General features: G+C 37.7%; 1 protein-coding gene across 1 annotated transcript in view; it reads right to left on the bottom strand.

Annotated features, from left to right (window-relative positions):
- Positions 1-17,919, bottom strand: part of LOC129241611 (uncharacterized) — a 202,687-nt gene that overhangs the window by 80,981 nt on the left and 103,787 nt on the right. Inside the window, exons 8-9 of the mRNA XM_054878045.1 lie at positions 15,919-16,001; positions 4,791-4,928 (exon numbers count right to left, since the gene is read on the bottom strand). Of these exons, the coding sequence (XP_054734020.1) occupies positions 4,791-4,928; positions 15,919-16,001 (221 nt within the window). The remainder of the gene's footprint in view (positions 1-4,790; positions 4,929-15,918; positions 16,002-17,919) is intronic.

Here is a 17,919-nt window from a genome sequence, read left to right as displayed (position 1 = left end):
TTGATCACTCAAAATATCGAATTAATGGGTAATCCGCCTTACAGGCCTGTGCCGTCAACGTTTTTCAACGCCCAAAAAGCTGCTGAAGTCTTTAAAAAACTCGTTTTGGAGATATCCACTTCAGGTTGCTTTGAAAATTGCTTTGAAAACTGATTCAAGCGAATGTAGAAGTGAAAATATTTTGTAAAAGAGTAAAACCCTTTTCATTATTGTTTTACTGTATTTTCATTATTGGGCGCAAAATATGAAAGGCAATCCTCGTATATGTGGTATGCTGCATAGCTGAGTTTTTCAAACAATACAGCTTGAAATCGCTCATAATTTAATTCATAAATGTGACTATTTTATTGTATAAGGTGGCGCAAAATTAATCATCCTGTCGGAAGATTTATAATTTTTGTAAATGGCGTCGTACGTCAATTAGATACATCAGCTGCAGCATACAAAACGGCATCGCTGAAAATCACTTTTTTATTTAGTGAAAAGTTATTCAAAAACAATATTGGTTGATTAATTTTGCGCCACCTTATAAATATAAAGCCATCTCTCGAAGAGTTTGTAACATTTTAATTCACTCACCAAAAAACGGCATTCAACTGAATGATTATTCAGTGCTAAAAATGTTTATTTCAACATTCAGTTTTTCTTCATTGAGATGTGAATTCATATTTCCCCTGAGTGAGTGAAGAATTAAAGAAAGTGGAGTTAAAGTTAATGAAGTCTAATTGAAAATATTTAGTGATTTCGAATAGCAAATGTATCCGCACTTTTATTGCTTCAGAAGTATGTAGCGCGAATTACGCTGAGGGCTGGGGTTCTCTGTTCTCGCACTTTTTTTTGCCAAAGAACAAGACGCTGAGCTGCATTGACCCTTCCTCATTATTACTACTTATAAATCACTACTGTAAGAGGAGAAATTCTCGAAGTATCCCTTCAATAGTGCTGATGTGCTCGTACTTAAATTTTTTGTTTTTGGGCTAAGGTTTCAATAATACATGTGACTGCACTAGGACCCTCTAAATTCAATGGCGTTCGTCGTTTTGCCCCCTTTGCTTCAGTTTTCGAGATAATGGTGTTTTAAAAATTTTCTTTGTGCTGGTGAGAGAGAGTTCATTTTCAAATAACCTTAAGTCATATGTTAAAGTGGTGATTTTCCAGAATAACTGAGATTATATTAAAAACAACTTCTGTGCAAATTTTTGGAAGTATACCTTAGCTTGAAGAGGGAGTTATGTCCAAAAAAGTTGAAGTTTAAAAAAATTTATTAAAATAATTAAAAAAAAATGTAAATCACATCAAAATGTACTGGAACATTTTTTTTTTGAATCGTATATTATTTCAAAATTCAAAACATTTTTCTTTTCAGAACTGATGTTATAAGGTTTCATGCGGTCTCAGCAGTACAAATACTGGAATCTCGAAAGCCGGAGCCAATCTAACCAACAGACGTATACCATTAGAAGTAGATATACAAGTACTCGATGCCACTTTATCGACAAAAAGAGTGGTCAAGTACCTAGGAGTGCAATTAGAAACAAGGCTAACTTACTGAGCGCACATTAATCATGCTGCCACACGAGTTGCCAAAGTAAACGGCATTTTAAGTAAGCTCATGGCAAACCTTGGAGGTCCAACACAGAACAAGTGAATACTTTTATTGGACACGACGAACTCGATTATCTTATACGGATGCGAAATATGGGCAGATTCGCTAAGAGTGCAATGCCGGCGGAAAACTCTGCAACCTGGGCAACGCACCTGTGCTCTCAGAGTGGCTTCTTCATACAGAACAGAATCTGAAGCAGAACCGTCCCTATAGATATTCTAGCACAAGAGCGCAAACGGAGATGGGAGGCAAAAATTACAGGAATCCCAGGAATCACAGGAATCCCAAACGCTCACACTTTGGCAGGCAAGATGGAACTCTGAGCGCTACGGTAGATGGACAGCGAGACCACCGTTCTAAAAAGTGGGTAGAAAGAAAGCACGGTGAGGTTAACTATTACCTCACACAGTTTTTGTCCGGACATGGAAAAGTGAGCTTACCAAATTGCATATGTGGAGATACTGAGTATGATGATGCGAAGCACACCTTTTTTAAATGCGAGAGGTGGAACATAGAGAGAACAGCTCTGCGACAAGCTATTGAAAGAAGCGTGAAATGAAAACTTATGCTGAAGGGCATTGATCATGGGTTTCTCAAAACAGGCGAACTTGGAGGCAGGGTGAGTAAGTGTCCTTCTTAGGACGCCGTCTTGGCCCTCTACCTCGAAGCAATGCGGAAGCACTCCCGGGGTGGTGGGAAAAATCAAGAGAAGACGAGGGATATTTTTTAGTGGAATCACCACACACATTACTATATAGTGTGAAGGCATTTTTAACCCAACCTCACCGCCAAAAAAAAATCTAACAAAACGGGGGACGCCATTGAATTTTAAATACCCCAATTAAGTAAGGTCATCCGTCAAAACATTTGCCCAAATTGAGCTTTTTTGCCGCTTTATCCACCAAATAAAAGCTACGGGCTACTTAAAAGAAAATATATCATCCCTTTTAGGCGCAACCTCCTTTGAATATGCATAGAAAAGTGGGACTTTGACTCCTCAATTAGCCAGTGTTTTATGAAAAAATGGCAATAATTCACAGCCGTTAACGACGAATTGCAATAATCAGAACATTGGCTGACGTAAGTGGGAACACGATAGCGTTTTTTTTACGAAAAAACCTGTGATTGGGTGATGATATTCGAAAACAATCAACACAATTTTCGCTCAGGTTGCTGCATTGCCGTCTGAACAACGACAGATTGGACGAGTGTGTGCATACGTGTGAAATGAGCGGGCAGAATTCTGCTGCCGAGTACTCCAAGGATGATAGAGTACCTGGTTACGCCTTCCGAATTCGCTGTGTCGTAAAAGCCCATGAATAAACAAACAAATGGAAAGGGAGTTACTTGTTTGTGAAGAGGAAGATTAGGCGAAAGCAATGGAAACCCAAGGAAGTATACGCACACACGCCCACTTTTTTGCCACAGAGCCTTCTGCATAAAAGTGCAAACAAACTTCATTTGGAGGCTTTATATTAAATTGTGCTTTCACAATTTAACACACGGCATTCCGTTTCTATTAATTGGTTAATTAAAATCTCACAAATCACATTTTCACCAAGCCTTTTACTGAATTTTCACTAACATGCAATTTCTCCTAATTTTGTTTGTTTTTTTTCGTTTGTTTTGTATTGGAATGGGAACTGACATCAGACTTGTAAATATCGCTAAAAATAAAATAACTGTTTTGGGAAGGCACCACCTATGGTACTCAATTCGCCTTGCGAGTACCCGCTGACGTGTCAGCCGAGACGTGTCGCTCAGTTGCAATCTACCATCTTTGCTGATCGAATTCTGGGTATGTCCAGAAATATATGACAAAAGAGATAAAATATTCTATTAGTTTTAGCTAGATATGACCAACGTCAATGAATGTAATTTTTCCGATGTTTTTGGATACGATGGATGGCAGTTCATATTTTCAATAATGCCCGTTAAAAAAGTTCAAAAATTTGGCTTTACTTAGCTCAATATATGTTTAAAATATACTTAAGGCTTCCAGTAATTATAAGTCTGACTTGCTTGCTAAAAGCAAAAATGTTAATCAGTAGGAAACAGTATTAGCTCTGAATTTATTTCTGCCTTAGATCATTTATTTTAGTACCAAAATTTAAATTAATAACTTTTGAGAGAATTTATTTATAAACATATTTATTTACTTGAAATATAATTATATAATAAATCAAATATAAATATTCATATTGCAAAATCAAGGCAACTAGCAGCAGAGGCTATCGGCCTCCTTTGAGAGCCTGTAAGTATACTTCGTTTATGAATATTTTGAAAGAAGTATGTAAGGTCAAGACACATTTTTTCGCAGTTGGCGTATTCTTTTTTCCCCATTTTCGTCTATCCCAACGTAAGTTGCCAATGGGTATTACTGAGTGCGACTCATAATTATTTTTCAGCTGGGCTAGGCAGACTGAGCAATTTTTTTCCGTCACGAGGTCTACTGTTTAAGTTTAAAATTTAAAAATCCAAACCTAAGTTAACGTAGAAATTTTAGGCATTGGGGCTTTGTAAGAAAAAAAATAAATTTTATTTAAAATAGTATTTATTTTTTGCCTAATTTCTTTCTGTCCTTAAAATTAAAAGCGGAAGTTGTTCTTCACTTTTTTCGCCAATCTAAGCTTAGCTTGAGTTCTCAGTCTATGAAAGGATAACCGGGAAATACTGAGCTCTTGCTATTTTCAAAAATTAAAATTATTTGAAAACATAAAACTTAACTTAAATAAAAGAAAGCAACAACTTTTCATTATATCTGTAATAAAAAACACTTAACATAGCTGAGTACACCACTACGAATTAATGCCAAAGTATAAAAAAAATACAGAAAAAAGACAGCGCTATTTCTTGCAAGATACAAAATAAAAACACAATACAAATAAAAAAATTCAAATTTATGCATAGCACTAATATTCATTTTATTTGACGCATACAATTAAAAACAGCTACACATTAGGGTCGTTCAAAATTAAGCGGAACTGATTTGACATCAGGGCATTTGCAAATTATGATGACATATAAATTCTGTTGTGTTGCCATGGTAATTTGCCAGTGCCATGCTGCCAGTCTACTTTGACTTAATTCTGCACTTCACCCTATTCTTGTGTTTTTTGGAAACAAACATAAGTATACTTTTCAAATAATTTTCTATGAGTATATTCAGTCTCGACTTACTCACCTCGCCAACTATTTTGGTCGCAGGGTGTTGTTTGATTCTTTATTAAATACGCATTTAATGTGGTAAGGGAGGGACTCTTACGCAGCGTGTCCTCGTCATTTTTCCAAACATACTTGATTTGCGCCTCCTCATAGGAAACTGTGAAGTGCGTGAATAAGATTAGATTAGATTTTTAGAAATTTAATTAGCAAACAGTTATAAAATGAGTTCAATATGGTTTTGTTACTTAAAAAGTGGGGGACTTTTATACACAGATGTTCAATGACATTAAGATCTTAGTGAATACCTTTTTCAACTAAACACTTTTGCGACGTGTTATATGTACTAATTAGTTGTACATTCTGCTCGAAGAGAACCCAGAATTGGTGAAAAAAATATTAAATATTTATTATTCATTCAAAATTGTTCCATTGCCTTTAAAGAAGGTCCCAAAATAATACACGAGTAATTCAATAAACAAAAAATTTCTCAAGTGCATTTCCTGGAAGAGTTTTTTTCTCACCGAACCATATAAGTTGAATACCTTGATTATGGGAATGTGTGGATCGAGTTTTGGACAAATATTTATTTATTCATTAATCAACAAACAGGATACTTATATAAGATAGCTAGAGACAAGCAAAGATCTTATGACAAGAGTCTTATAGTAGCTTCACAAAAGTAAATATGGAGTAAGAACGAGTGACCAACCCCTTCCGAGCATACTCGTGGGATCAAATATGAATTACAAAAAATACTCAAAAAAGAAAGAAGAAACCAAATTTGTTGACGCCACTGCTATGACAAAGGACAGAAGGGAACTGAAATACCGGACTCCGGGAAAGATTGCCTTCCACTCGGATGAATACAGATTTTTGGCTTCAAGTCAAGAATCCTTAGCTAGCGTTCAGGATCGCGCCAGACATAGCATGCCGGAATCACAAGCCGATTTAAAGCCAAAGGCGCCAAAGAAGAATCGCTCTCAAAACGAAAGCGGTAATACCAATCCCAAGAAGCTCAAAAAGGGGAATGAGCAACAAGGCGAAGCTCCAACAGTTACGAGGCACTTCAACGAGGTCGCAAGAGACCATCTACAGGTAGTGATCATAGATCAGAATACCAAAACAACGTAGTCAGTTCAGCAAAACTTGGAAGGAGATCGATGTGGAAATGTCTCGAATCGTAATGAACCGAAGGTTCTCCCCCGGAGTACAGACATTATTCTCATCTGGGTACCTGCCCTTAGGAGCATAGAAGTAAATGAGAAAGCTGATGAGCTGGCAAGACAGGAACCTACCTCTAAAGTATCAGAAGTGGTAGCAGTAGGCTGCCTCGAAGCATCTAGAAAGGAGAGATCTTTTTGCAATTCCAGAAGCAGGCTGTTGACAGATAGACCAACACCGATACCTGCAAAATAGCGAAGGAAACGTGGCCAGAGTACAACAAGTTGAGAACTGATGAGCTATTGTGAAAGTCAAGAACAAACATCTTTAGAATTACGTCAACAATAACCGGCCGTCATCCTATCGGAGATCATGCTAGGAAGATGAGGTGGCCGAATAACGATATATGTAGAAGCTGCAATCAGGAGAATTCTAGGGATACAGTCTTCCACTATCTGTGTGAGTGCCCAAGTCTAGGTGTGCTACGACATAAAATACTGGGGAAAATCTGAATGAACAATTTGGTAGAAATTGCAGAAAAGAAAATATACGACACAGGTAGATTTACAGTCAAATCAAGATGGTTCTACAGTGGTTCTACTAGTGTTGTATCAAAATGGCACCTTTTGTGCTAATTGAGTCTGGGGCGTGTCACCCAGAGAGCCCCTAAACCAACCAAGAAAAATCACAATCTACGGAAGAAGTATAAGCATAAAATTGAGATAGCGTCATCCTAAGAGGAGCATTCATTCCATAAACAGTTTTAGCAATACCCACAAAAAACATTTCATTAGAACGGAAAATGCAAGAGAGAATATTAAAACTAATCTGATTGAGCAGATATGGACAATCTATTGAGCCCGCACAAATATCAAAGACAAACCGCATCGATAACAGAACACGTCTAGACTTTAAGGAGATTAAAAGTAATAAGCAACGGAAGCGATTGGGCGGCTTGGGATCAACGAATTTCATCGAGCGCAAAGAAAAGCGCACAAAAGCTCTCTGAACAGACTCGAATCTCCTAATATAGACTGCATGAGACGGTCTCAAACGAATACCGCGCGTTATAACCTGGATCTAACTAAGGACGAGTATAACACTTTGAGAGTAAAGGGATCAGAAAACGAAGAACTATTTCGACGAATAAAGGCTAACATTGCAAACGATTTAGAAAGAATATTGTTTGTGTGGGTGGTGCAGTTGAGCTTGGAGTCAAAATAAACAACCAGAACTTTTAATTCAACAAAACCTCTGGATCTTTATTCGCTGTGCTATGTCTATATCGTAAAGCTCATACAGCCTGCACAGCTCATACAGCCTGCACAGCTCATACAGCCTGTAATATTAGCCGTCGCTAACATGCAAAGGTCCAAAAATCTTCCGCAGAATCTTTCTCTTAAACACTCCAAGCTTCGCTTCATCGGACGTTGTCTTCGTCCACGCTTCTGCGTCATACTTTAGGACGGACATGATGAGAGCCTTATAGAGTGTTAAATTTGCTCTCCGAGAGAGGAATTTACTACTCAATTGCCTATTTAGTCCCAAGTAACTCTTTTTGGCAAGAGAGATTCTTCGTTTATTATTAAGATAGGAAATTAGCCAGAATGAAAGCCGAGACCCTAAAGTTTACCTACTAAATATTGGATGATATACCCTATCAAAAGCTTTAGAGAAATCTATCTATGCATCCAGTTGGAAACCCCATTTATAGGTATTCAATCAATTGTCCGTAAAGGCAGCTAAATTCTTTAATGTAGATCTGCCTGGAAGAAACCCATATTGATTGGCACACAATAAACGTTTAACGGCAAGGTATATTTTGCATTTGACTAAACATTCAAATAACTTAGAAACTGTGGCTAGCTTGGAAGTCGGCCTATCTTTTTCAATATTATTGTTATTGTCGCTTCTAAGGACAGGCGTAATAAAAGTTTATTTCCAGCTATCAAGGAAAATCTGGAATTACATTTAATATTGCTTCGGTACAGAATTTATTGAGCTTGTTGAATTTACCTCTGTACAACACATACCGCTTGCGAAAATCAGCATCAGGGTACAATTGGGATTAGAACTGCATTTGGTTTTTTTCTAAATGGAATATTGCATCACTGTAGTAAATCACTGGAATAATGAGTAAAGAAGATCATCTTTCTATTTTACACGAATCTGGCTTTTTGTGACAGATCACGCGTGACTCCCGTCAAGCTAAATACATATTTTTTTCAGTATTCATTAACATTTCATCATGGCAGGAGTCTACAACGTTTATAAATCGTAAAATCGCATTACGAAAATCGACGCTCTTTGAAAAGTGTTAATCGCGCGCCTATAACCGTAGTGCTCATAACCGTCCTATCGAACGCACTATTCCGCAAACCATCGGCACAATTGAGAATAATTTAATATGATACTCGGTCGATGAGACTACTTACAACCCGAAGTGAAGAGAATATTGCGGCTCTAAATGAGAGATTTGCCGAAGACTCGGAAGAATCGATTCAAAACCAATCTCAACCACTTGGGCTATCTTATGGAACTACTTGGACAATTTAACGCAGATATCTTATTTTGAAAGCGTATAAAATAAGGCTGGTCCAAAATTTGAAGCCGGGTGATCGTCCAAAGCGTCATAACTTCAGTCGTGGGCTCTTGAAAAACTCGCCGAAGATCCGCACCTTGGGGCACGAATTTTGTACAGCGGTGAAGCCTCAATGGCTTAATAGTTACGTGAATCAGAAAAATTGCCGTATTTTAGCTGAAGAGCAACCCGAAGCTATTCAAGAATATCCATTATATCCATTGAAAACCACCGTTTGGTGCGGTTTATACACTGGAGGAATCTGTGGCCCATAACAGTGAACAATATAAGAATATAACAGTGAATGGTGAACGCTTTCGCGTCATGATAAACGTCTTTTTGATGACGAAAATTGAAGTCCATGATCTCCACAATATTTGATACAAACCAGACGGCGCTACTTGCAATACAGCCCGTGAAACAATGGATCTACTGAGTAGTCGTTTTGGTTGATCAATTTAGCTCTCGTCTCTCACCATTGGATTGACCGCTAAGATCGTGCGATATCACATCTTTGGACCTTTATTTGTGGGGGTATGTAAAGTCTGCTGTAGCTGAATGGGTAGGTGCGGGACTACCATTCGGAATTTAGAGCTTTTTCTAATAGCGGTCGCCCGGCGGCAGGCAATGGCAAATCTTCGAGTGCATTTCTGCCATGAAAAAGCTCCTCATACAAAAAAAATATCTGCCATTCGGAGGCGGCTTGAAACTGTAGGTCCCTCCATTTGTGGAACAACATCAAGACGCACGCCACAAACAGGAGGAGGAGCTCTGCCAAATACCCAAAACGCGTGTAAATGCTTTGTGGATACACCAGCACCGATTAAGATATTGGAAGCCAACATTCGTGAGTCATTAAAAATTTATATTTATGGATGACCGAATTACGACGGTCAACATTTGAAAGTAATTATCTTTAAAAAATAAATTTCATGAACGGTTCTACGCAGAAATAATAAAGATTGCCCAACCAATTTGTATTTTACACTACTTGATGAAGTATTTATTTTTATAATCACGCGCTAATTCTCCTGGAAATAATCATTAGTGCTGCGATTTCAGTTGAATATGAAATGTCTGTAAGTAGCGCATAAAAACTATGCCATTTTCTGTAAAAATTTTAATTAATTTCAATTAAAAACACATTTCTTGCAAGAGAAGATAAAATTAAAAAGTGTGAAAAATGGCTGTCAAATGAGTTTCTTGGTGCTTAAAATTAAAAAAAAAAAAATTAAGAATGCAAAGCATTGCATTGGTAATTGATTATTGGTGTGCCCTACCGAGGCAACGGAACTTGTGTCGAACAGCTGAATGGAAGTGGCAGAACAAAGGACGCGACTGCTGCATGCAAAAAGCGTAAATGAAAGAAAATACAGCAAAAGCAACGCTGCATAGTACCACTTCAGACCATTACTGAAGCGCCAGCGGTGCGTCAGCGTAATGAAAGAAAATACAGCAAAAGCAACGCGGCAGAGTCCCACTTCAGACCATTACTGAAGCGCCAGCGGTGCGTCAGCATCCACGCCTGCAGGCGCACGGCTATAAGCAAATAAAAACATTTGCTAGGAGCCTTTTTGTGTATGTGTGGCACAGACTATGACTAGAGCCAATGAATTGCTTTGCCATTCCCAAGTCACCTTTTAAATGCTGCTTGCCACCAACGCTTTGTTTACAGTTGTTTTTGGTGTTTATTTTGTTTCTTGTGGTCTTTAGATCATTGTCGTTTGTTGCTTTTGTTTTGTACTCTGTTTTTTGTATTTTTCAAAAGCTGGCAATTTATCATTTATTGCTGTGCTAATTTTAATTAATATCAAACAATACAACGCTTTTACCTGCGCATGCCGATGCATTAAAAAATTGAAATATGGATGAGCGAAAATGTATTAAATATGAAAAATGATGTTCTGTGATACAATGTGCGTACTACACAGGGTCTTTTAAGCTCGAGTTTCTGTTTTAGCAGTATCTATGAATTACAACCCTTACAGACTATGATACAAAAGTTACTTAGCTTAAACTTTTTTAGGAGCTATAGGAAAGTTTTTCAAAAAAACACACGTAAAATTCAGAAAAATGCATGAAATTTTTATTTAAATCGATAGTACAGTTCATATAATTTAATGTTTGAAGATTATTTCATGCAAATGTTGACCGCGACTGCGCTACAAATGGTCCATCCACTTAGTCCAATTTTGGCATACTCTTTTCAATGTTTCGGCCGGTATCTCACATATAAATGCTTTCATGTTGTCTTCCAATGCGTTAATTGAAGCAGGATTGTCTGAATAGACATGAGCTTTAACATTGTCCCACAAAAAATAATCCAAAGGCGTTATAACGCACGATCTGGGTGGCCAATTGACAGGTCCCGAACGTGAAACAAAATGTTCACCGAACTCGCCTCTCAACAAGTCCATTGTTACGCGTGCTGCGTGGCATGTGGCACCGTCTTGCTGAAACCACATGTCATGCAAGTCAAACTTTTGCATTTTGGGCAAAAAAAAGTTGGATATCATTTCACGGTAGCGCTCATCATTCACAGTTACGTTACGATTCGCAGCATCTTTGAAGAAGTACGGTCCAATGATATCTCCAGCACATAAATCGCTCCAAACTGTGACCTTTTCTGGTTACATTGGTAGCTTTTGCAATTCTTCTGGCTGATCTGCACTCCAAAATCGACAATTCTGCTTATTTACGTACCCATTGATCCAAAAATGAGCTTCGTCGCTGAAAACAATTTTTCGATAAAAAAGTGGATCTTCGGCCAACTTTCCAAGAGCCCATTCACCAAAAGTTCTGCGTTGCGGTAGGTCGTTCGGCTTCAATTCTTGCACCAGCTGTATTTTGAAAAGCTTCACACCTAAATCCTTTCGCAAAATTTTCCACGTGGTTGAGTAACAGCGGCACAATTGCTGCGAACGGTGACGAATCGATAATTGATGGTCATCATTAACACTGGCCCATACAGCTGCGATATTTTCTTCAGTTCGCACTCTATGTAAGCGTGTTGGTGGTTTGATGTCCAATAATGTAAAGTTGGTTCTAAATTTGTTTGTAAACATAACAAGGTACTTTTTGGTCCTAAATTTAGCTCGAATAGCCACTTCAGTGGGTCGATTAAACTGACCATAAAATGGAAGAAGCGCGCGATAAACTTTCTTAACAGAACACGCACTTTTATAATAAAATTCAATGATTTGCAAGCGTTGTTCGTTTGTAAGACGATTCATGGTTAAATTATAGACCAAACTGAAGATGTATGGCAGTGAAACAAAACACGAAACGTGAAGCTGTCGGAAGTTTTAAGAAAAAGTGATGTTAATGTATCCAAAGGCATGATTGGGGGACATTCACGGACAGAACACCTCAAATTCCGGAATACAGTGAAAAACCGTTACTCTCCTTGACACACATAGGAAAAGGACTTTCATGGACTAAGATAAATTCGGAACTGAATTAGCAAACGTAATTCTCTCGGATGAATATGTCGACCCTGGTGTACTGTTGATAATCGAAACCTTCAATGAACTATTAAGCATTCAGACAGCGATCCCAAGCGTCGAAGCCGAAGATGTGTGTAGTAGAAACAGGAAAATGGGATTGAAATGTTACATTGCCCTTCACAGTCGCCTTATGCTAACCCTATTGAAAATGTTTGGACAATAGTTAAGAAAAAACTCAAACGAAAACCAATATGGATGGCCAAATAGTTATCAAAGCGAATCAGGTTGATTCGAAGCCAATTACTTCCACAAGAAATTCACACAAAGTATGGGGCGAAGATGTGAAATGGGAGGACTAATATATTTTATTATGCCGGTCTCGTTTCTATTAGACAGACTGTAACTAGTACAACAATCAATTTATTGTATACGAAATTCCTTGGGCGAATAATTTCACAATATTATATAGCAATTGCCAACTCAAAGAAAAAGTTCGTGTGAATAAACCAGAGCAACTACGTTTTGAAAGATTAGATTCGGGCGGAAATTGTCGAAATAGGGCCTCAAATACGCCTAAATGGCAGCGAGTACTTTACCAAAGGAACCAGCACCTATTTCATACCGCGGTGAAAGGGGAAGGTTCGGAAAATAGAATTTTTATTCATATTGCTTGTGCATGGCAATTAAATGGGTATGACTTCCCATTCAGAAAAGTAGGTATTTACATGTAATATTTTTTTTTTTACTATGAATAAATTTTATTTGCAATCTATCAGTTGACAATCAGCAAATTTTTTAAAAATAAGGATTATGACAGGATTGATTGCGCTCCATTGAGACCAATCAATATATTGTAAAACAGTTGTATTCGCTACAAATCAATTATGTTTCCTCAAATCTGTTTGGGAGATCCAAAATATGAATTTTTTTAAGGCGTTTGAAATCCGTGCTATTGTATAGAAGATTTCTTGCTAGTAAGTTTTCATGGTACGACAGTCTGTTTAGGTATCTTCGAGAGGCTTTGGTGATTTCATTTCTAACATAAGGTACATTTAAGTCTTTGTGAATTTCGAAGTTAGTCATATACCAAGGAGCACCAACAATGCTTCGTAAAGTCATAGCCTGGTATCGTTGCAGGATTTCAATGTTTGAGTTACTCGCTGTTGCCCAAAGCTGTATTGCATATGTCCATACTGGCTTTAAGATAGCTTTGTAGAGCAGTACTTTATTTTCGAGACTAAGTTGTGATCGCGAGCCTAAGAGCCAATACATTTTTTTCGTTTTAAGCTTGAGTTGTTTCTGTTTCTCTTTAATGTGGGTTTTCCAGGTCATTCTTCGGTCCAAATGTACTACGAGGTATTTGACAGTTTCACTTTCAGGTATGGTAGAGCCATTCAAAAATACGGGAGGACAATTCCCGGTTCTCAAAGTAAACGTTATCTGAACAGACTTCTGAGTGTTAACCTCCATCTTCCAATTCATTAGCCATTTTTCAACCATATTCAGTTGTTGTTGTAGGTGAAATGATGCGTCATTACGATTATAGAACGGGGCCTAATACGCTCCCTTGAGGAACTACAGCATTAATTGAGTACAACTCTGAAGATTCATCTTTTTCATGGACATAGAACGTACGACCACTAAGATATGACTTTATAATTAAATAGTAAAGAATTGGAAGCCAATTTTTTATTTTATAGAGTAGCCCTGGGTGCCAAACTTTATCGAATGCTTGCTTGATATCTAAAAATACCGCAGTGCAATACTGTTTATATTCAAAAGCATTCTTGATAATTTGAACAATTCGGTGGCATTGCTCAGGAGTCCCATGCCCCCTCCTAAACCCAAACTGATGTTCAGGTAATATATTATATCGCAGTCTTCTAAAACAGGTAACATTCTTCTTAAAAGTATCTTTTCAAATACCTTAGAGAAGATCACCAGCAAGCTAATTGGACGATATGAAGACGGACAGTGTTCTGGTTTGTTAGGTTTCGGTATCATGATTACCTCGGCCCATTTCCATTGACTTGGGTAGTGGTTGAGTCTAAGCATCGCATTATATATATAGGTAAGAAGTCTAATACATTTTGGAGGCAGGTTCTTTATGGTAAGTCCATCAGTTTTGTCAAAACCTGGAGATTTTTTAAGCTTTATTTGCTTAATTTCATTTACTACTTCCTTAATAGAAGTTTTGCGAATGGGCAAGCTTAACTGACAAGGCGAATCCAGAAAGTTATGCACCTTAGTAGTATTTTCGTTATTGGGAATCAAGTTCGGTTGAAAAACTGATTGCAAATGTTGAGCAAATGCTTCAGCTTTTTCTTTATTTTCTCGGCACCGGTGGCCGTTACTATCTTCTATGACAGTTGTTCTTCTAGTGGGCCTCTTTAGATATTTGGATGCCTTCCACAGGTTGTGCTCAGAGTTATTTGCATATGGATCTAAATTCCTCAGGTAATCTGCGGTCTTTTGATCTTTAATTTCTCGCAGTTATGATTTTAAGTCTTTAGTCACCTTGTTAAGGATTCTTTTGTCATAAAGACTTCGACTTGTTTGCCATATTTTCCTCAGCATTCTTTTTTCTTTGACGAGCCGTCTTATTTCAATTGGAAGAAATGGTTTTTTTACATCGTTTCTGCTTGATTCAGAAGTAAAAAGAAATCCCGCTTCATGAATGGTATTTGTAAATTTATCAACTGCTAAGTCAATCTCATTGCCCGCTTTTAGTGGTATATCCAAACTTATTCGATTCTCAAGCCAGTTTTTAAATGCAACTATATTAGTATTTTTTGAAATAATTTTATAGGGTTTTTGATTGTTCGGCACAGTTGCCCCGTAAGTTACTATTATTGGAGAGTGATCAGAGCTTAAATCAAAGTTCTCCTCGATGTGGAGTACTTGTTGTGAAACTCCTTTGTACACAATAAAATCCAGCAAGTCTGGTATTTTTTGAGGATCACTGGGCCAGTATGTGGGTTTCCCCGTAGAGAGAGTTGAGTATTTAAATTGAGATATACATTTAAAAAGTTCAGTCCCCTTAGGGTTAGTTATTCTAGATCCCCACCAAGGGTGTTTGGCGTTGTAGTCTCCACCGGCAATAAAGTGGTTACCAAGACTTTGGAAGAATGTTTTGTAATTATCAACTTTAAAGACGTACCTTGGTGGAAGGTACACCGCTGCTATAGATACATCAATATGCATACATTTAATCTGAATAGCGGCGGCTTGTATATTCGCTAAGTTAATACTGTCAAGTTGTTTGTATTTAAGCGTATTTTTAATAATAACTGCAGCCCCACCCCGCGCTTTGTCTGACGGGTGGTTGGCTTTTATAACTTCATACCCTTTTATGTAAACATGTGATTTTTTGGTAAAATGAGTCTCAGAAATTAGCATAATGTCAATGTTATGCATCCTTAGGAAAACACTTATTTCATTATAATGATTGGAGAGCCCATTGGCATTCCATATAGCAATACGAATATCTACATACATAGTTTGTTTACTAGATGCATTATCATATTGAGTAAATTACCTATTTGTTCAGCTTGTTTTTCTAAAAGTTTTTCAATTCTGGAGAGTGGATTATATTGATTATTTCCGCTATCACCTCCTAAAACCTGAGCATATGTCGGCTGATTGCCGGTGCTGCTCATGTTATATGATTTGGTAGGACTTGTGTAATTAGAACTGCTAAAATTAGTCTGCTTATTTTGAGCCATATTCAAGTTATAAGTAGACTTTTTGTTGTACATAAGTTTTTGGTAAATTGAGCAGCCTTTGTAGTAGGAAAAGTAGGTATTTACATGTAATATAAAATCAAAAAAGAAACTCTAGCTTTAAATACCCTGTACGTGTAATATACCCTTCATTTGGTTATAATAAGTGTTGTTGTATTATAATTTGTAATTTTTGTTTTTTCTTTTGCCTATATTTATTTGCCTCAAAATACTTACTGCTTTCCATGGAGAAGGAGCACTTTGGATCATCGAATGGGAATATGTGTAGGCTACCTTGGCAGGATAGGATTAAATGGCGTCTGAAAGAAGAATAAGAAGAAAGTAAACATAAATAAAACTATGTAATACCCATACTTCCACTCTCATATTAGGATAATATGGTCGGAGCCCAACACTTTTCATAATACATATTTTCCTTAAATCCTTAAAAAATATGGTTTAAAATCTTAGTCAGATCTTAGGTCAAATCTTTCGAGTTTACTGACAAACTGGCTAGTGAAAGCTCTGCCAGCATACCACTTGGCCCTGAACCCTTCTTAGCTGCCATTCTACATCGATCCAAATATGCATTGACGACTTCATGAGGTCTACCCATAGAATTCATTGGCCTGAATTGGACTCCTGCAAAGTAGCCAAGTGCTTTGTGAAAGAACCAAAACAGGAAATTAGCGAGCTTTCAATTAAAAGTTAGTAGGACGGTTCTGACAGTACTGGTAGGGGTAATCACAAAGCACAATGGCTGTGGGGAGCATATGACTACCATGGGAATCACTGACGACCCAATATGCCTTTCCTGCCGAGAATCCGAGGACACTGAAGAACATTTTTTCGGTAGCTGTCCGGCGTTTTAGAGAAGCAGATTTAGGATATTGGGTTGCGATATACTGAGTATTGATAAAGTTTATACCCTTCCTCTTTCGGATCTCTTAAAAGTCATCAATTAATCCAAGAGATTTGTGGAAGAGTAATTTCAAACCAAATTTTTCTATCTTACCATCCATAAACTGATAGAAAATATCTTGTCTCTCTATTCTTTCTACTGCAGTTTATCCAAGTGTAGTACAATGGCCTTCCTGACTGAGTGTTTGAAGTTGTCCAACCCCCACAAATCTAATCTAATCTAATCTAATCTAGTCAGACTTCTCTGGTAGTCTTGTTCAAGGAGTGCCCAAAGACCCCTGGCAGTGCTGATTTTAATAAAATTACCAAGTTTTCCTCATTCTTCTAACTTTACTGTGTTAGATGGTACTTTTCTCACCGATGATATTTTTGCGGCTATCGCTGGCCACAAGCATTTATAAAACATACCTTAACTTGTGCCATCTTTCAAGCAAGTGACCAGAATGCTCTTTATCTCCAAAAACGCAGAGCTTAGCATGCGAGACCAGAGGTCTTCAGATGAATAAGCATCACATTGTTTTTTTTTGTTAATATTCTATAAAGACGGTTAGATGCTTTACCTCATCGCAATTACCATCTAATAACATTTCACAGTGCCAATCGGCTTAGTGTATGCCGCAAGTCAGTGGACACTGGTCCACAAGAAATCGAAAGAGAATTTACGCTTCCATTCTCCTCGTCTTTTAATGATGACTTTTTGGTTGCTGTTATCATAAATGTACGCAAAGTTGGACTAAAGCGATCTCTGGTAGAGTTTATAAGCATTCCGCAAAAGTGAAGTCTTCTCTCCGCTACTGTAGAATGTTACAGTTAACACGGTACGAGTACATATAAGCTTGCGGGGTGTGGGTTGCTCAGTCATAGCTTACTGATGGCATTACACTCGAAAAAATTGCACGCAGGAAAGTACCTCTATATTCTGAGCGAGCGCCATCTCGTGGGCACCTGGTGAAAACAAAGTGGGTTTAGCGTCAGCCTCGCTGAGGTAAAAGTGGAGGTTTTTACATGGAAATATAAACCACCTCCCCACCCTTCAGTGTGTTAGCAGAGCTGATTTTAAATGTGAGTTCTGTCTCGAGAAGATTCGTGAGTTAATAAAATTCTTCATCAATGCCTAATGAGACCCTCGTGATGATTTCTTCACATAATGAGAATACTGGGAACATTTTAAAACTACCGAGAAAGGTAGGCTTCGCGTAAACTCAGTGAGGGTTGAGTAAGTACGCAAGTGTGCAAAGTTGCGGGATCCTTCTGGCCACAGGTAGATCGAACACGCTGAGAGAACTTCTAAAACCAAAGTTTTAGACAAAGCTGCAG

The sequence above is a fragment of the Anastrepha obliqua genome, chromosome 3 (assembly GCF_027943255.1).
Source record: "Anastrepha obliqua isolate idAnaObli1 chromosome 3, idAnaObli1_1.0, whole genome shotgun sequence".
In the NCBI taxonomy this organism is placed as follows: Eukaryota; Metazoa; Arthropoda; class Insecta; order Diptera; family Tephritidae; genus Anastrepha; species Anastrepha obliqua.
This window is presented reverse-complemented; position numbering and strand designations above follow the sequence as displayed.